Raw genomic sequence first — 21,152 nt, 5'->3', positions numbered from 1 at the left:
ATAGCGTTTAGCAAAAAAATACATTTTCATACACATCTAAAAATCTATGAATAAAAATTTGAGAACCGTAATATTATACACATAAGCAATAATTTCTCATGAATAAACACAAATCTGAAAAATTGGTGGATATAGCATTTTGGAAATAAACTTCATATCTCATTGAAAACTCAGTGCTACTACATCTATTCAATTCCCCTGTCACAGAAAGAGAGAGCAAGAGAAGGAGAGAGAGGGGGGGGTTTGACAGAGACAGATAGATAGACAGACAGACAAAGAGTAATCTGATCAAATACATCAAATCTTAGTTCATAACAATCTACTTCACTTCAAAGGAGTAGTTCAGTTAGACTCAAAGTCCCACAAATGCAGAGGAGCCAAAATGCAGCCAAAATGCCTGTCTATTGCATTTTCCCTACTGCTGCCAGTGCCTAATGGTGAGAAGGAACCTTTTATTACCTGACAGCAGTGACGTGTGTGTGCTCTCCCACAGGTGTACAAACAGTCAGCGGCTTTGTATGCAAACACAGTGTATATTGAGACTGTCGACTCGGATACACTTGGTCTCACACCACAGGAGGAGCTCCAATGCTGATGATACAACTCCTGGCTCTAGTGCAGCGAGCACACTGTGCTTTTTGTACTGGAGCTAGCCTGTTTTTTCAGACTACCTAAAAAGACTTCTGTCTACCTGTACCAGATGTTTTCTTTCAGCACCGAGTAGTGGTTCCTTCTTCTTGAGTTTCCAAGTTCTTTATCATGTGGCAAATGTATTGAGGCATGTAGTTGAAATCCATGATTTCTCAAAGGCCCAGATATAGCACATTTTGAGTACAGAGGAATAAGCAGAGCAATCTAAGGTTTCTAATAGGCTTTGATTTATCAATTAGAACAGCTGTTGGTCAAGCAATTGAATGCTCGGGAATGCTCTGGAACCTACTGAAATGTAATTCAATGCCATGTATGCTTTACGAATCCGGCAAGAGAACAGGCCCATGTATCATTTCAACACAATTACATTTTAAGGGACCCTAAGTCCGATCATACACTATATATAATATAATATAATTTAGCCCAAACAACTACCTCTTCCCCTACTGTATTTATTTATTTATTTTGCTCCTTTGCACCCCATTATTTCTATTTCTACTTTGCACTTTCTTCCACTGCAAATCTATCATTCCAGTGTTCTACTTGCTATATTGTATGTACTTCGCCACCATGGCCTTTTTTTGCCTTTACCTCCCTTGTCTCACCTCATTTGCTCACATTGTATATAGACTTATTTTTCGACTGTATTATTGACTGTATGTTTGTTTTACTCCATGTGTAACTCTGTGTTGTTGTATGTGTCAAACTGCTTTGCTTTATCTTGGCCAGGTCGCAATTGTAAATGAGAACTTGTTCTCAACTTGCCTACCTGGTTAAATAAAGGTGAAAAAAAAAAAAGTCAATTAAAAAAAATATACAAAAGTATGTGGACACCCATTCAAATGAGTGGATTCGGCTATTTCAGCCCCACTCGTTACTGACAGGTGTATAAAATTGAGCACACAGCTATGCAATCTCTATAAACAAAATATTGGCAGAAGAATGGCCTTACTGAAGAGCTCAGTGACTTTCAACGTGGCACCGTCATATGATGCCACCTTTCCAACAAGTCAGTTCGTCAAAATTCTGCCCTGCTAAAGCTGCAAGTGTAAGTGTTGTTATTGTGAAGAGAAACGGTTAGGAGCAACAACGGCTCAGCCGCTCACAGAACAGAACCGCCGAGTGCTGAAGCATGTAACGCGTAAAAATTGTCTGTCCTCAGTTGCAACACTCATTACCTAGTTCCAAACTACCTCTGAAAGCAACGTCAGCACAATAACTGTTGGGAGCTTCATGAAATGGGTTTCCATGGCCGAGCAGCCACACGAAATCCTAAGATCACCTTGCGCAATGCCAAGCGCCGGTTGGAGTGGTGTAAAGCTCACAACCATTGGGCTCTGGAGTAGTGGAAACACGTTCTCTGGAGTGATGAATCACACTTCATCATCCGACAGTCTGACGGACAAATCTGGGTTTGGCGGATGCCAGGTGAACGCTACCTGCCCGAATGCATAGTGCCAACTGTAAAGTTTGGTGGAGGAGGAATAATGGTCTGGGGCTGTTTTTCATGGTTTGGGCTAGGCCCCTTAGTTCCAGTAAAGGGAAATCTTAACACTACAGCATACAATGACATTCTAGACGATTCTGTGCTTCCAACTTTGTGGCAACAGTTTGGGGAAGGCCTTTTCCTGTTTCAGCATGACAATGCCACGTGCACAAAGTGAGATCCATCAGAATTTGTTTGTCCAGATCCGTGCGGAAGAATTGGATTGGCCTGCACAGAGCCCTGACCTCAACCCGATCGAACACCTTTGGGATGAATTGGAACGCAGACCGCGAGGCAGGCCTAATCGCACAACATCAGTGCCCGACCTCACTAATGCTCTTGTGGCTGAATGGAAGCAAGTCCCCGCAGCAATGTTCCAACATCCAGTGGAAAGCCTTCACAGAAGAGTGGAGGTTGTTATAGCAGCAAAGGGTGACAAACTCCATATTAACGCCCATGATTTTGGAATGAGATGTTCGACGAGCAGGTGTCCACATACTTTTGGTAATGTAGCGTATTTTTCACTCATACAAGTCAAATGGTTTTTCCCACTATTTAAATGTTTTGTAATTCCTGAGATCTGATAGGACAGCCATGACTGCAGGGGCCCCTGGAGGCTCCTAGGGCCCCACGATCCAAGAGCTGCTGGCAAGGCTGAAAAATGCAGATCAAATAAATAACTCCATTGGTGATTGTCTTCTCACAGCTTTCCAAAGATTTATATAATGCTTTTCATAAAGCACATACCATGTCAATGTGTCTATGCTTATCCTACAAGGGCTAATATTCAATGTACAACTACATTTTCAGTCATCAGTCATGGTGTCACATCCTGACCAGTAAAGGGGTTATTTGTTATTGTAGTTTGGTCAGGACGTGGCAGGGGGGTGTTTGTTTTATGTGGTTCGGGGTTTGTTGGGATATGTGTTTATGTAGAGGGGTGTTTGTTTAGAGTATTCCGGGGTTTTTGGTCATGTTCTATGTTTTGTATTTCTATGCTCTGTCAATGTTGTGTATTTCTTTGTGTTGGCCTGGTATGGCTCTCAATCAGGAACAGCTGTACATCGTTGTTGCTGATTGGGAGTCATACTTAGGTAGCCCTGTTTTTACCTGTCCAATACTGTGCGTTTGTTCGTTTTCTTGTTTTGTTGTTACGTGTCTCAAATAAAGTTTAAAATGAGCCCTCAACCCGCTGCGCCTTGGTCCACTATATACGACTACCGTTACACATGGTTAGAAAATAAATAGTTGATTTCAAACACAAACCATCAATGTGCCTACATAGCAAGATGCCTTATAGCAAGATGTGATTTGCATAATTGTCAATTACCCAAATAATTCACATTTCAGATGAAGACAATGAAGATATTTAGGGGTTCACAGTGAAGCTTTGAAACCTATTGTTATTGTCTGAATTTGTATTAGTATTATTTTTCCTTGACTTGGTCAAATAACTCAAGCGTTGAGTAACTTGATAAAAAGAATGGCACCGATTGGACTATTATAAGCAGTTATAAGCAGTCTCAGTTATAAGCAGCCTAGAGACTTGAAACTTTGTATGTAGGTATCTTTCCTCCTGCTGAACAAATTTGCCTCAAGGGTCCACCAGGATAGATTTTCCTCCATCTTGGACATTTTTGAAAACTTTGAAAAATATATTTTTCATGAACCATAAATCAAAATAACAAAATTGGATTAAGTGATGGCTGAATTATTGATAAATAAGGAAATCTGATTTTACGTGTCCATTTAAATCCATTGTAAATCCACTCCACAATTAACTGTCAACTTTAAACTTTTTAGGGTCATCAAATACATTACCATGATGAACCATATTAAGTTTGGCATATCTTTAAAAAATTATGAAACTATTAACAATTCACTTTCTTGACTATGTAACGCTAATACTTATTATAATAATAACATTCAGATTCACTCCAAATTTGGTCATTGAACTAATCACAATAATCCATAAGAAGCATTGTCTGATGTGAACCATGCCTCGAACAAAAGAGATCTCAGAAGACCTAAGTTCACATACTTTCCCCACCCTGCACTGTGAATGTTTACACAGTTTGTTCAATAAAGGCATGGAAATGTATAATTGTTTATGTGTTATTAGTTTAAATAGACTGTGTTTGTCTATTGTTGTGACCTAGATGACGATCAGATCAAATTTTATGACCAATTTATGCAGAAATCCAGGTATTTCCAAAGGATTCACATACTTTTTCTTGCCACTGTAGATATAATTGGCACCAGTGGCACCATAAGATACTAGAGCAATAACTAGTGATCAAGTGGACTTTGTCTCTTGCAAATGAATGTCAGACTTAAATTATGCAGACAAACAATGTGAAAAATTGTGATTAGTATATCTGTATAATCACATATTTTTGCCCTATTATGTGGTCTGAATGTGGTGAAAAGTGGATATTTTATTCGGGAAAATTAGAAACCGGAAGTCCTGCCGCTTGCGCAGTCAGCGTATTACAGCTGTGAGAGTGTATTGAAGTACTTTGGAATGCTAAAATGGAGTGTACTTAGTGAGATTTAAATAATTTACACAAACAGATTTCAACAAACTAAAGTCCCAGATTTCAAAGATGACGGCAATATACAAATAAACTAACGCTGAAAATATTTCACATATCTTAACATTAGTCAAATTGACCCGAGAATTGGTATATAAATTCAACAGTGTTGGGGAGAAGTGAATTACACGTAGTTCAACTCGTTATTTAACTACATTTTGCAGTAAGCTTGGTCATAGTTTAACTAAATTCAAATCTAGGTATTGTTTTCAGTAGTTAATTAACTTTTTGCCATGTAGTGGTGTAGCTAACTACTGAAACTACACAATCCTTTTTTGCAAATAGAAAATAGAAAATAAAATTCCTAATTCTCACTTGAAACATAGTTTTGTGTTTAATATGCTACATTACACATTCTGTTGACATCTTACTTCAGAGTGATTTGTTCTTGCAATTTCAAGTCTATGACATTTATATTTAGATATGATAATTTATGAAGTAGTTTGGATGTAGTGAACTACTTTTTCAAAGTAATTTTAGTTAAGTAAACTATATTTTTCTTAAGGGTAGCTTTAGTTTAGCTTAACTTCTTCCAGTGTGAAGTAATTGGTACCTTGGTAAACTAGATTTCTAGAGTAGCTTCCCCATCACTGAAACTCAATACATTAAGTATTGAGTGCTTGCTTTGTTATCCAACTGATCTTGTGTACCCCGTTCATTGCTGCTCGCAGCTATATTTTATATTCTATTATATTCCATTCTAAACAATCAAGGAACCCTTGTACCAAACCATGTTATCATTAAGGCTACCTGTTCAGAAAGATTAGGCTACTGACTGTACTGAGCTCTCTCCCCTACAAGTTCCTCCTACCAACTGCACTGTCCCTCTCGACCATATCTGCACCCAGTTCTCTTGCCTCTCTCGCACCCTGCGTCTGTCTAGCAGTTTTCCAGCATCGTCCAGCCGTCACACTCACTCTCAGGACGACACTGGGCAGAAGCAACAACATGGCTTTACAAATGAAGTCTTCCATGTTCGTGGGACTTTTCCTGCTTTCTCTGGCCTGGAAAGGTATGTGACCTAATACAGATATAACCTCTTGAAAACACTGCCTAGGACGCGGTTTTCTGCGGTCTATCGTTTTGTGACTACTGTACTGTACATTGGAAACTTTGCGGGGTTGCTTGTCAACTGGAGGCTGGCTTCTTGATGGAACGCTTCTCTGCTCTGCTCCGCTCCGAATAAGGCTGCGTAGACTCAGCAAACTGCAAATATGTGATGTTGCTACCTTTATTCGGTCGTTTTTTCTGGTCAATTGTTTCAGAAAGCTGAAAAGCAAATGGTAGCTTATTTTCACAAATGATGAATATAGCTGCCTAGGATGTTTAAAGCATATCAGTTTACTACTATCAGTTAAAGTTAAATGATACTGTAGGTAACCTAGTTACAATAATTCAAGTAATAGAAGTATTTGAGATTTACACATGTGCATGTCTAATGTGTATAAAGTAGTTATTTATTTGTCATCATATAAATAGTAGTAGTAAGTGGATAGAATAAGTGGATTGAATTAGTCACCGCTATACAGCAAATTCTGTCTTGAAAGATGGTCATTAGATTGTCACTTAGCCTATGCATATGAACAAAAAGGTATGTTGTATGCATGCCCTCACTATTACTGTATATGAGTCATTATGTTGTTTTGACTGAATACCCAAATACTGTAATTTTAGGTATGTGTGACTCTTGAGGAATGCAATCTGTAACTGGCCATGACAAAGATGAAAGTTGTCCAAAGAGACCACTTTTCTAGTCTGTCCTATAGCTTACTTCTTTTAGATCAAAAACTATGTATTCACATAACTGCAATTGTGAAAAGCATTCCACTGATGCGATTGTATTTTTGTCCATAATGAAATAGCTCAATTATTTCTGATTTTATGGAGCCTACTCTAAGGTCTATGAATGTTTGTGCAGTAAACCCATCAAATACAGCTATGTTTTTGTTGTATGCTTCGCAGATACTGGTTGTTACAAATGTTTTTTTGGTCATTTGGTCGAATAGCTGCTTACTGTCAGGTCATGTCTTCCTACCAGGGTTAATCTTGGTCATGTTCTGACATTTACATTTACGCCATTTAGCAGACGTTCTTATCCAGGGCGACATCCAGTACAGTAGTGAGTGCGTAAATTTTCATACTGAGTCAAATATGATCACCGTGTGATGGATGCAGTATGCATGCTCTTACCAAATCTACACAGAACGATTCCTAGGGGAAAAGGTAAGGGGAAATGAAGGTGTTTTAAGTAACATGATGTTTTAAGTAACAAGAACATTTCCTAGGACATAGACATATCTGATATGGGCAGAAAGCTTCAATTGTTGTTAATCTAACTGCACTGTCCAATTTACAGTAGCTATTACAGTGAAAGAATACCATTGCTATTGTTTGAGGAGAGTGCACAGTTATGAACGTGAAAATGTATTAATAAACCAATTAGGCACATTTGGGCAGTCTTGATACAACATTGTGAACAGAAATGCAACGGTTCATTGGATCAGTCTAAAACTTTGCACATACACTGCTGCCATCTAGTGGCCAACATCTAAATTGCGCCTAAGCTAAAATAATACATTGTGGCCTTTCTCTTGCAAGATGATGGAACAAAAGAAATACAAAAAACTCATGTTTTTTTCTTTGTATTATCTTTTACCAGATCTAATGTGTTATATTCCCCTACATTAATTTTACATTTACACAAACGTCAAAGTGTTTCATTTCAAATGGTATCAAGAATATGCATATCCTTGCATCAGGTCCTTAGATACAGGCAGTTAGATTTGGGTATGTCATTTAAGGCGAAGATTGAAAAAAAGGATCCGATCCTTAAGATGTGGAATGATGGCTTATAAGTGTATTTTAGGGTGTGCTGCCTGGGTGGGTTGGGAGGATGAGGGGAGGGGCATGTTGTTGGAAGCGTGCTGCAGCCTGGTGGTGCGTATAATATCCTATTTTACAGCTCAGTCATTTCAAAGCATTTTTTCATCATATTTGTCTGTGTCTGTTTATTTAGACAGGTGTCTCCGGTCTTTCCCTTATAACCCGTCCTTTGCGTATCTGACTTCCCTTCCCTCTTACCCCTTTACATCCCTGGTCGCCTTCTCTCCCCTCCTGTTTGGACCCCCGTCTCGCAAACTCCCTCTCTTTATTGTACTTGTCTCCTGTTTTAGCTCACGCTCGGCTATTGTTCCTAATCTCATCTTTTCCTTGACCTCCCTGCTTCTGGTGAGCATACTTCCTAAACCCCTGCCTTACTTCTTGGGCTCGGAGGACCAATTGTGGTGTTTTCCCACCGCCCCTGTTTTCCCACACTCCTTGTTTCTCAGGAAGTAGATGCTAGTTTTGGACTACAGTGGAAATGCCATAGCTATCATGTTGAACATACATATAGCAGGGATTGATAGAGCAGGTTACATCATATGACTTTATAGGCTACGTCTTCAGACTTTACTGTTGGGCATGTTCTTGATTTCTTACTATGGGGTTGTCTGATGTCTATCTGGTCTATTCTTTGATGGGCATCTTTCACATTCACATTTGACAGCCGCATAAAAAGTCAGATGCGTTCATTCTGGGAAAAAATAAACCAGGTCAAGTCTTGTCTTGCTGTGTTTGGATTTCATATTAGCCTCAATTGATTTCTATGCCAGAGTGATCAGAAGGGTTTGCCCTCATCTGGTTGCTATCGAGGCCAAGTGTCATATTGGACACAGACTTCAAAGATATCTTTGTGCCAGAATGCCAGCATGCCAGCTTGTTATTGACCACAAGGCCCCAGCAAATACTTTGACATTTACCGTCAAAGGAGCAACATCACTTTAATAACTTATCTAAATACATTAATCAAGCTGCTTACAGTAATATCTAAATAAACCTTCACAATAGAGAAGGCATCAAAGGAGTGATGGTATCATCAGGGATTCCAATAACGACCCTTTGATAATGATAGAATGTACTTCCTGTAACACCAGTAAAATACAGGGGAAACGGCATGCTCATCACAAAGACATCTCCCATTAAAAGGACATCTTTTTTGTTGTTGTTGAGGGATGCTGTTGAGAGGGGCTGCTAATCAATGTACACAATAAAAGTCCTTGTGCCCAACCTCACAGCTTTGACATAATGAAGTGTAGATCTGGGCAGCAAATCAGCAGAGAGCTGTGATTGAAACAGAAGTCCCTAAATTCGGGCCTCTGGCAAAGGGGATAGAGTGCGGAATGCCACTGTTTCACTTCCAAGCCCCACTTTAATTTTCACGGTGACAGAGTTCTTACACTGTAAAGCCTTGTTCATCTTAGCCTTCTGATAAGAGCAACCGGTTACAGCCAGTGGCACACATTGTCCATCCTCATCCTGTTTATGTAACAGTTCAGTTTTTAGGTAAAATCCTCCTACAGTCAAATGTATCCAGGAATTCAAAGTAGTAGCCTGGGACGTGATCCTGAATAGTTCATATCTTTCTTCACACTGCTTGGAGTCCTTGTGAATGAAGCCTCACCACAGACACTTGCTTGATGTCTTTAATTACCACAGTACTAGCAGATATGGTGGCTGGGGAGCGTAAACTGGCTAGGTGCAATAATGAACATTTAGTGATAGATCGGCGGGCGCCATCATAAATGTATCATAAAATCTCAATATTCCCCATATTTATCGTTACCTCTTTTATAAATCATTAATGCATGTGTAACGACAACATGTACGTCGTCAATCAAATGTGCGATGTAACAAATGTGACAGATCTTATTATGTCATTTGGAAGACGTTAGGAATGTGTCATATTGTGTTTATGTTATGCAGGTCTAACCCTATACAAATGCTTTATCGTTTTACGTTTGAAAGCAAGCCATAACCAATGCTTTTGAGAACAGTGTGGTAGGTGTATATGTTTGATGAATAGCAGCTGGTTAGCCACCCTGCTCAGAAATGTAGCTGTGGTTGTTTTTTTTGAATGCCGTAATGTCCTGTGCTGTACACAGATTAGGCCACATTGCCCCTTATCATCATAGTCCAGAAATAAACTTTAGCTCAGCTCTCCAAACATTGTTTACATATTCCCATTCAACACAAAGTCCTTGTGACAAAGTCAAGAAGCAGGCCACCTCCGCTTTTTGATATTGTTGGGCTGTTACTGTGAAACATCCATCAGAAATGCTTTGTGTAATGTAAATTCATTCTTTGCACAATGGTCATCCATCGGTTTTAGACCTGTGTGAAAATGTCCAGATCTCTGTGCGAAATCAACGGGAAAAGTTATAAACTCAAAGGATAAGCCTTTCCGATTTATGCCTGAAGAGGAAGTTAGTATCACACCCCTAGCAATGCTATACATTTAAATCAAACTGGCAAATACAAGGTCCTGTGAAATTGTTTTTATAGAAATATAAAAAATAAACACACATTCCTCGTAAATTGTATACATCTTGCAAAGCATAATCATTTCTAAGAATTAGCAGGACGGTACAGGAAGATGGAAGGAGATCAGGAACAGAAACATGAATGATTTCTTTTTCAGCATTTAGCATCTTGCACCGTCTTGGATCCTACTTGGAATCTGACTCGAAAAGAGGACAGTGAGGCTGAGTTGTGACGATGTTGCTCGGTTGCTGGTATGGTGCTCTGAAGTCTGAAGACACATCAAAGCTAACTGGGAAATTACCTGATTGATCAGATAGTCACAATTTTGTAAAAACATGCTGTCCTCAGCTCTAAACGGCTAGAGGCCATTGTCAGGGGTCTGGTTTTGAGGGAAGTTATGGGTCGTTCAGGAAACTTGGGGGCTTTTCGAAATCAACCCTATGATTGAATTAGGTTAGAACAACAACCACAGTCAGTTAGGGATCTGCTAGCGTAATATTAGTTTAATCGGACCCCAAAGGAGCTCTCCTGCAACTGGATTTCTGCTGTATCTGGCTAGCTAGAAAGGAGCACACTTTCTTTATCTTGAGCGGCCTGTCAAAGCTCTTGAACAAAGCCAGGCTTCCTGAATGAAGTACCCTCTCTCAGTAGTCTGCAGCCACGCTGGTGTAAGGATTCAGGAACGTTTCACAAGCCAAGCTTAGTGATTATAAATAGAATTTGAAAAAGAATCAATCTTCCAAACCATTAACTTTGATTCTTGCTCGTTAAGTTGGAGAGGACACCATCTGAAGTTAGAGAGTATAGCAGCGGCTACCAGGGCATTGTGTTTGCTGTGCTGTCAGGATGAAATGGCCTAATGGTTTTAGGCTGTAGGGAATGACTTTCAATACTAGAGATGGCACGAGTAGAGACAACAATGGACAGAAGCCAGGAAGGGAAATGTCCTGTGTAAAGTACAGATCGGAGGGTATGAATCTGCCCCCACAGACAGGCATTACCACAATCAATACATGGTGTGCTGGATCAGACTGGAGAAATTAAAGGAGCAGTCCATTGAGTTGTTTGTTTGTGTGGAGGCTCCCTCCCAGGCCCCTCCACTGTTGACGTCAGGGCATTGTTGACACGTTGTTAGCACTGGCTATCTCGCTTAAGCTAATTGGTAGCACACAACCACTGCTCGATCAATTAAGCAATCAGGCTCGTTGAGTGAAATCTCTGTCGTCAATTAATGTTTTAAACAGCCATACAAATGTTTTTTTATGATAAAGACAATTCTTGTGTCTTTTTTGTATTATTTCCAGGTGTAAAGGATCTGGTTCCGATCTGGTTTTGATTTTGATTGGTTCAATGCTGCGTTCAGTAATGCATTTACAGATTGGCTTGATGTGAAATTGCCATTGCAGTCTTTCAATGTCTCCAGCTGTGCAATGAGGCAGGCCATATGTAAGACACCTGCAACATATTGCATTAATATGTGTTCTCCATCGGGGCTGTAGGACAGTCCATTGATCCATGAATGTTTAGTGTGTCTTGCCACTATCTTGCCCTTATACCTTAGCTCTTTTGATTCCCGTGGAACTGATCTCTAGACAGATGCACACACAGCTGCATACACCAGGCGCCAAAACAGTCTGAGAGAACCCAGACGGAGGTTCAGGTTACTGAAGTCTTCATTATCCAGTAGCCTGTCTGTCCGCATCCCCCTGGGGTCATGTCTCAAGCACGGCTGCTACTTGATTCCTCTGAAGTCCTCCAGCCTCTGGAATCCTCCTTTATTGGCCACCCACTCCCACACCTCCTCCTACCTCATTTCACTACACTTGCAATAACATCTGCTAACCATGTGTATGTGACCAATACGATTTGATTTGATTTGATCTCTTGTCGTTTGCTTCGACACGGACCAAGTGTTCTGTCATTGGAGCCGAATAAGTGTCAGACTGGCGTCATTGACATAATGCTTGACCGCATTGGATGTAATTACCTGCCAATTACCTACCTTACGTTTATCTAGCCCAGAGGAGGCTGGTGGGAGGCGCTATATGAGGACGGGCTCATTGTAATGGATGGAATGGAATTAATGGAGCGGAGTCAAACATGTGGTTTCCATATGTGTGATGTGTTTCATACCGTTCCATTCAGTCAATGGCAGCCATTACAATGAGCCCGTCCTCCTATAGCTCCTCCCAATGGCCTCCTCTGATCTAGCCTAACAATTTAGTGGAAAATGCTAAATATATTACTGCGAGACTTGCTGCACTGCCCACACATGTTACATGCTTGGGCCTTCTTGGTTCTGTCTGTTGATGCCTGTTGATGATGTGATCTCGCCATCAGAACAACAGTCATGTAAAGCCCCCTTCATCAAACTCTCAGAACAAGAGATTACAGAGACATTTGATTCACTGTTTCGAATCACTGAACGTTGTGTCGTCTTGGATGTTTTAACTGCAGGAATAACAAATAGCTAGCCTGCTTTGTAAGAGAGGGTGGACATCTATTAGGGTACACATCCTTTGATTGGTTATTAGTAGCTTTTCACACAGAATACACGTTTACCCCGAGAAGTTGCCTGGGTGGTCCGCATCACGTTTAAATTCATCATGAACACTCTGATTGCCTGTTGCTGCAGTGCTCTTGAACAGTGTAAACAAAGCCGCCTCCATTCAACTCCTCCCCAGCTTTACCAGAGCACTTTCGCATTGTGTTTATCTCAATGGAAACTGCCCCCACTGAGGCACCGTAGGAGGAGCTAATATGGACATTAAGGGACTAACCACCTCTTCACCTCTTGCTGTTATTCTCCTGTCGCTGAGGGGCGTTGGCTAGTAGATCTCAATCCTTCGCTTTCCCTCCACACAAAAAATAACCCCTCATTGACTTGCTGCTGTGTCATCAACACTTTAGTATGAGTCTTCTCCTGAGATCCTGAGAAGAAACCTAGTTTTTAGGAAGTGTTCCTTTTGGTGGCTGTGGTAGCTAGGTGTTTCTGGTATGAGGTCAGAAAAAGTGTTATCGCAGTAGAGTCATTTTACTCCCCTGAATAGCTTGTGTGCTTGCTAAGCCAGTCTTGGGTCTGGGTTAAAGCAACAAACCAAACCAAGTCAAACTCTGTATGCCACTACTGGTCAGCCATAAACTGATGCTTTGTCCACTGAGGAAAAGTAATTTTGTTTTTTCTTTGACAAATAGAGAGCTCTCTTCCTGGCCAAAAACATCAGCGGTCACTTAAAATGTTGCTCTGCTCTTGGTCATTATTAAACAGGAGTTTGATCAAGGTCTGAAATAAAAATCTGAGAACTGAATTTCTGTTCAATTTCTTTCATATCAGTCAGTTAGCTCTACAGTTTTGGCAGTAAGTATCCAAAGTTGGTTTTGGATTGTTGGTTTTGACCTCTAGTAAACCTTGATTCTCAAAACTAACAATCACTGAGAATGTTTGACTATGCAAAACATTTTTTCACTTTTATGGGCCTTGTGAAAAACTATTGCCCATATTTAAGCAATAAGGCACGAGGGGGTGTGGTATATGTCCAATATACAACGGCTAAGGGCTGTTCTAAAGCATGACGCAACGTGGAGTGCCTGGATATAGCCCTTAGCCGTGATATATTGGAAATATACCACAAACCCCAGAGGTGTCTTATTGCTATTATAAACTGGTTACCAATGTAATTAGAGCAGTAAAAATAAATGTTTTGCCACACCCGGGGTATATGGTCTGATACCATGGCTTTCAGCCAATCAGCATTCAGGCCATTATAAACTGTCTGGTTTGAGCCCTGAGTGCTGATTGGCTGACATTTCTTTTTAATGCACTAATTACTTTGGTAACCATTTTATAATAGCAATAAGGCATCTCGGGGCATTGTGGTATATGGCCAACATACACTATATATTCAAAGGTATGTGGACACCCCTTCAAATGAGTGGATTCATCTATTTCAGATCAACTATAAGTGCTGTTATTGTGAAGAGGAAACGTCTAGGAGCAACAACGGCTCAGCCGCAAAGTGGTAGGCCACACAAGCTCACAGAACGGGACCGCTGAGTACTGAAGCGTATAGCGTGTAAAAATAGTATTTTCTCGGTTGCAATCACATACACTACCGAGTTTCAAACTGCCTCTGGAAGCAACGCCAGTACAAGAATTGTTCGTCGGTAGCTTCATGAAATGGATTTCAATGGCCGAGCAGCCACACTCAAGCCTAAGATCACCATGCGCAATGCCAAGCGCCACCATTGGAAACGCATTCTCTGGAGTGATGAATCACGCTTCACCATCCGGCATTCCGATGGAAGAATCTGGGTTTGGCGGATGCTGGGAGAACACTACCTGCCTGAATGCATAGTGCTAACTGTAAAGTTTGGTGGTGGAGAAATAATGGGCTGGGGCTGTTTTTCATGGTTCGGACTAGACCCTTAGTTCAAGTAAAGGGAAAACTTAACACTACAGCATACATTCTAGACGATTCTGTGCTTCCAACATTGTGGTAACAGTTTGAGGAAGGCCTTTTCCTGTTTCAGCATGACAATGCCCCGTGCACAAAGTGAGATCCATACAGAAATGGTTTGTCGAGATTGTGTGGAAGAACTTGACTGGCCTGCACAGAGCCCTGACCTCAACCCCATCGAACACCTTTGGGATGAATTGGAACGCAGACTGCAAGCCAGGCCTAATCGCACAACATCAGTGCCCGACCCCACTAATGCTCTTGTGGCTGAATGGAAGCAAGTCCGCGCAGCAATGTTCCAACATCTAGTGGAAAGCCTTCTCAGAAGAGTGGAGGCTGTTATGGAAGCAAACGGGGGACCAACTCAATATTAATCCCCATGATTTTGGAAAAAGATTTTCAAGCATACTTTTGGTCATGTAGTGTACCACGGCTAAGGGCAGGAACCCAGGTACTCCGCTTTGCGTCATTGGCCATATACCACACCCCCTCTGGCATCCAGGACTACCCTGTTTATAATTAAGCAATAAGGCCCGAGGAGGTGTGGTATATGGCCAATATACCACGGCTTAGGGCTGTTCTTAAGCACGACACAACGCAGAGTGCCTGTATACAGCCCTTAGCCGTGGTATATTGGCCATATATCACAAACCCCCGAGGTGCCTTATTGCTATTATAAACTGTTTACCAACATAATTAGAGCAGTAAAAATAACAGTTTTGTCATACCCGTGGTATACAATCTAATATAACACGGCTGTCAGCCAATCAGCACTCAGGGCTCTAACCACCCAGTTTATAATTACAAATATTATGCACTAGCCTGTTATGACTGCACCTTCATCAGACTGTCTTCCTGTATCAGTCTATGATTTTATTTCACACCTACACAATTAGTAGTGACTCTCAGTTTGTTTTGCTGTCTGGCGTTTTCTCAGAGGACAAGGCATGATACCATAGAAGGACATTATTTAATGTTTGTATGCTTTTGGATACAATAACCAAACAAATATTTCGGGACAAAGCCCAGTCGGCATGTAAACAGTTGCTTTAATACTCGACTCATCACCTGGTTGTGAAAGAGTATTGTTGTTTTCTCCAGATTTCTCATTTATTAAGATGTTATACGTGCCAATTCTTGCTGTCTCTGCCTATTTTAGTATTAAAATGTTGGGAGACAAACGCTGAGAGCTAAATTAAACCAGGCTAGCTTTTATTTCCTCTTTGCCCCTCAGGAGCAGTTGAGGTCATTTGTTTCAGTAATTGGCATATTTTGTGGCTAAGCACCTCTCAATGTATTCATGTGGTTAATATAGCTCTACTCATTACAGTAGTATGATGATAACGGATCGGAGAGAGTCAGGCATGACAGCTGTGCTGTGTGAGTCTGTGTGAACCAATGGAGTGACATTTGTTTCAACTTTTCAACCCCTCAGCTGACACACAGACACACATGAACAGAGAAGTAGAAAGGCACGCATGCACACACACTTTGATCTTATAGACAACTAAGTTACAGCCTGTTTGTGCCATGAATGAAAGAGGCTTGTTCTGTTCTGTGTTCTTCACTGTCCAGTGTCCACTGTCACATGAATTGTGTTGTGTGGAAGCCACGTCTAAAGCCCGGAGCTCATTACGTGATTTGCTGGAATCTGAGGCCACTCGACGGCTTTGTGTTTAGTAAAATGGTCCTTCTGCACTGTCTCTGTCTAAGCATTAAGCTCTTGGAGCCAGATCAAATAGAAGGATGCTCTTACATAGAGTAGACGATGGGCTAAATGAGTGAGATTGCATTTATTTTGACCACAATTGTCCTTTTATACTCTGAATATGTGTTTGTTTGAGTTTGGCACTTTTCAAGAATCACCATACAAAGTGGTATAGGAAATGTAGGTGATATTGCTGAGTATCAACTGATGGCATTGCAAACACAAACACAGCGGGATCATACCAGCTAACAGCAAACGTTCCCACGACTTTAGACAACGTTTCCTTAAGAGTCTCTTTAGGTTATTAACTAACGTTTTGATAGGAATGTTCCTGTGATGTGCAAGGAATGTTTTCAAGAGACCATTCCGTTAATGTCAAATATAACTTGCGGTTATCATGTTCTCAGGACTTAAGATATTAATGTTCTAGACATGTTTCATGGGAACGTTGCAAGAACATTCATGTGTCCAATTGTCTTTGGGTTAGGAGAATATTCTATCAACGTCCCACCAAACATACACAGAACATGGTTGCCATGTGTCAGAAAACAATGTATTCATGTTCTAGACACGTTTCATGGGAACGTTGCAAGAACATTCATTCGTCCAAAGAAAAATATATTACACATCACATCTTTTTACCGAGCCAATCAAAACTCTGAGTGGTGAACCACCGATCCATGTATAACTCTTTGTCTGTTGGCAAGGTTATGGATCCTCACCAGCAGCGGCTCCTCATAGGAGGAAATTCAGTGAACTTCATAAAAATAAAAATAGTGAAACATTTAAAAAGTTATCCTTTTTAGATAAAACTATGCTATATATATTCACATCACCAAATAATTGATTAAAACACACGGTTTTGCAATGAATGTCTAGAGTAGCCTCAACAGCCCTTTGTAGGGTAGCACCGTGGTATAGCCGGAGGACAGCTAGCTTCCGTCCTCCTCTGGGTACATTGACTTCAATACAATACGACCTTAGCACACAGCCAAGACAACGCAGCAGTGGCTTTGGGACAAGTCTCTGAATGTCCTTGAGTGGCCGAGCCAGAGCCCAGACTTTAACCCGATCGAGAGACCTGAAAATAGTTGTGCAGCGACAGTCCCCATCCAACCTGACAGAGAATGAGAGGATCTGCAAAGAAGAATGGGAGAAACTCCCCAAATACAGGTGTGCCAAGCTTGTGTAGGTTGATGAGGGGGGAAAACGATTCAATCCATTTTAGAATAAGGCTCTAATGTAACTAAACAAGGGGTCTGAATACTTAACGAATGCACTGTATTTAACACATGATTGCATTGTGCATGTTCATTTATACAGTCATTATTATTCATCATGTCCGCACTTGGGATTTGAATTCACAACCTCTTTGTCACAACTTCCGCCGAAGTCGGTCCCTCTCCTTGTTCGGGCGGTGTTCAGCGGTCGACATCACCGACCTTCTAGCCATCATTGTTCCATTTTTCATTTTCCATTGGTTTTGTCTTGTCTTCCTTCACACCTGGTTCCAATCCCATCAATTACATGTTGTGTATTTTGTTGTGTACATGTTTCCCCTCATGTCCTTGTCGGAGATTGTTTTATTGTATGTGATTGTGCTAGTATGTGTTGGTGTGCGACGGGTTTTGTTCCCACTTTGTTATCTTTGTATATTTTGTTTTTTGGAGTTTGGTCAGCACTTATTAAACAACTCCGTTAATACCAAGTTCGTTCTCCTGCGCCTGACTTCCCTGCCACCAACACGCACCCATTACACTCTTGGTTCACGGTATTCTGATCTTCCTGCTATGCCAGCGTGTCTGTCACGTCCTGACCAGTAAAAGGGGTTGTTTGTTATTGTAGTTTGGTCAGGGCGTGGCAGGGGGTGTTTGTTTTATGTGTTTCGTTTTTTTGGGGTTTATGTTCTATGTTAGTCTTTTTCTATGTTAGTTCTAGTTTTTCTATTTCTATGTTTAGTTTATTGGGTTGACCTTCAATTGGAGGCAGCTTTTCCTCATTGCCTCTAATTGAAGGTCCTATTTAATAGGGGTGTTTTTTCATGTGTTTTTGTGGGTAGTAGTTCCATGTGTAGCTGTGTGCCTTACAGGACTGTTTTTTCGTCGTTGTTTTCATTAAGTGTTTGTTTTGGTTTTCTTCTAAATAAAGAAGATGAGTTTACACATTCCCGCTGCGTTTTGGTCCCATTCCTACGACGAACGTGACAGTATCAGTTAATCTGACTATTCTCATCATTGATTTTATTGACTTATTTCAGAAGTTTAAGGGCTTTCTGTATAGTTGCCTAATGTTGGTGGGGCATATTAACCTGTTTTAATGTTACTCCTGAATTACTATAATCAATCAAATATTCTTTAGCTCAATTACTGGAAGTCTATGGTATCTACTAGCATGCTAGGAGTTATCATAGGCTTCCAGTCATTGCGTTAAACACTAGTTAGCAATTGTGCTAACGCTAGTTAGCAACTTCCTTCAAACTTCACGCAGAAGCATAAACATTTTATCCACGGGTTCATCTGGGGAATTAGATAAATGGCTTCATTGCCAAAATCCTGAAGTATCCCTTTAAAACTTGGAGCTGGAACTCTGTGCTGTGTATTGTTTTGGTATAACAGCAGGCTGCATCACATCCGGCCGTGATTGGGAGTCCTATAGGGCGGCGCACAATTGACCCAGCGTCATCTGTGTTTGACCGGGGTAGGCCGTCATTGTAAATAAGAATTTGTTCTTAATTGACTTACCTAGTTAAATAAAGGTTAAATAAATAAAATAACTGTCATCATCATTGCTTAAATGTCAAATGTGAGAAAGTACAGACATGCTACTGTAAACAGACACATTTCTGATATTCTGAGAATATGGCAACCATGTTCTGGGCATGTTTCTATCAGAAGCAACACTATGACCTGGTCCATGTTTTGTCAACAAATTAGCATTGTTCCAGATAGAAATGCAACGACGAGAGCTGATGTGATTCTTTATCAGAGAGACCGTTTGTTCCAAATGTTATATGTGCTGTGGATTTGAAAAAGACTACAGAGTTCTCTTTGAGATGCTCAGCTATCTTATAATTCTACATTCTTTCAAGGAGAAACACATTTAAATTAGAACAGATAGGTGTGTTGTAACTGTTGCCAAGTAATGACATTAACATACTGTGTGTTGCTAAGAATGTGAGAGTAGGGTGACTCCCCTTTCAGGTCTCAAACCTAGGCCCCAGCACCAATGACGAACACTCTCACTACTGTCCCAAGAACGTATATATCTCTAGGGCATGTGCTTATTGGGCCAGTACCACCCTATCCCCTCCTCCCTACTCACGTGTGTACATTTGAAACAACTTGATAGGTGCAAGCAATAGGATGAATGCACGTTGAAGTAAATCTCAGCTCTGTTAAAAGTACACTCGAGAAAAAAAACTTTTATTGATCATAGTGACTCAGGAGTATCATTAAAACAGGTTAATATGCCCCAACAACATTAGACACCTATACAGAAAGACCATCAATTGTTTAAATAAGGAAATAAAATCAATGATAGTCCAAATTAGCTGATAACTGACACAGATCTGGTGGCGTAGCAGGAAGATCTAAATACCGTGAACCAAGTGAGTTCAAATCCCAGGTGAGAACATATTGAACAATAATTACTGTATAAATGAACATGCTCCATGTAGTCAAATATGTAAGTTGAAAACACTATGTTAAAAGCAGTGTGTGAGTATCCCTAACCTTGCCAACAGACAAAAAGATCTGTGAAAGGATCAGTGGTTCACCAATCAGGGCCTGACGTCCTGACAAATGATACACAGAAATGTTGCTGCCATGTTCCCATGAAAAGTGTCTAGAACATCAACATCTAATATTGCGAGAACATGGCAACCATGTTCTGTGTATGTTTGGTGGAAAGTTGATGGAATATTCTCCTAACCCTCATAAAACTGGACACATGAATGTTCTTGCAACGCCCCATCAAACGCATCTTGAACATTAATGTTGCATGTATACTCGGAGAACATTGTAACCACGTTCTAGATAAGTTCTGCTTGACATTACGGGAATGTTCTCCTGACTTTAACACCAAAACTTGCTCAAAAGGTTCTCAGAAGGTTTGCTAACGTAGATAGAATGCTGCCCTAAAAAAAGGCATGTGCTTCTGATTTGCGAGGTAAAACAAACTACAGCATCTCAATGCGAAGGCAGAAAATGACTTTAGACCATGTGAGTTTAGAAGGCTGTTTTGGTTCTAGAACATATGTTCTAGTGAAGATGTTATTTTCCAGGAAGAAGCTAAGATATACTATTTGTGTGGATTTTCATCATTGTGTGGAGAATCTGTTGAATCTTCTATGTGGAGAATATTGTAGATCAGTAATATGAAGTATATCATGAACTTACTGTGTACTACAGAAAGCTAACTGTTATTACTCTTATTGAACTGTGGTTTTTCATGTCATGACAGTGGTCATTTCTATAGCTTTCTCGCTCTAGCTAGGCCAATGTGATTGTGGTTCTCAACCCCTTGACTTCTGCTCTGGGGTCAAACGCACACTGCTCTCTGTTCCTGTGGTGAGGATTAATGACCTGAGAGAAAACACAACACCAGCCAGTCACCATCGAGCAGTAGAGGAGGAGGAGGATAAGGAAGAGGAGGCCCTTCCTGGTACTACCACTCCTTGTGCTTTCTCCTTGACTCCTATAGACACGGTGGCCAATCGCTGTGGAGTGCTCGCCCCTGTCTCACAGTCAAGTAGCTAGACACTTCTGGACAGTGGTCCGTTAACTGGGTTTGGTACTGTGAGTTTTCTGAGAAAGTGTGTGCGTGCGTGTGTGTGCGTGTGTGTGTGTGTGTGTGTGTGTGTGTGTGTGTGTGTGCGTGTGTGTGTGTGTGTGCAT

At 40.8% G+C, this 21,152-nt stretch overlaps 1 protein-coding gene across 2 annotated transcripts in view; it reads left to right on the top strand.

The window, feature by feature from the left end:
- Positions 1-5,567: 5,567 nt before the first annotated feature.
- The window catches only part of LOC115162942 (cell surface glycoprotein MUC18), a 52,310-nt gene continuing 36,725 nt past the window's right edge, over positions 5,568-21,152 (top strand). For both annotated transcript variants that reach the window (XM_029714478.1, XM_029714477.1), the window contains exon 1: positions 5,568-5,743. In XM_029714478.1, the coding sequence (XP_029570338.1) occupies positions 5,680-5,743 (64 nt within the window). In that variant the 5' untranslated portion in view covers positions 5,568-5,679. The remainder of the gene's footprint in view (positions 5,744-21,152) is intronic.

This window comes from Salmo trutta, chromosome 26 (genome assembly GCF_901001165.1).
Source record: "Salmo trutta chromosome 26, fSalTru1.1, whole genome shotgun sequence".
Taxonomy (NCBI): domain Eukaryota; kingdom Metazoa; phylum Chordata; class Actinopteri; order Salmoniformes; family Salmonidae; genus Salmo; species Salmo trutta.
This window is presented reverse-complemented; position numbering and strand designations above follow the sequence as displayed.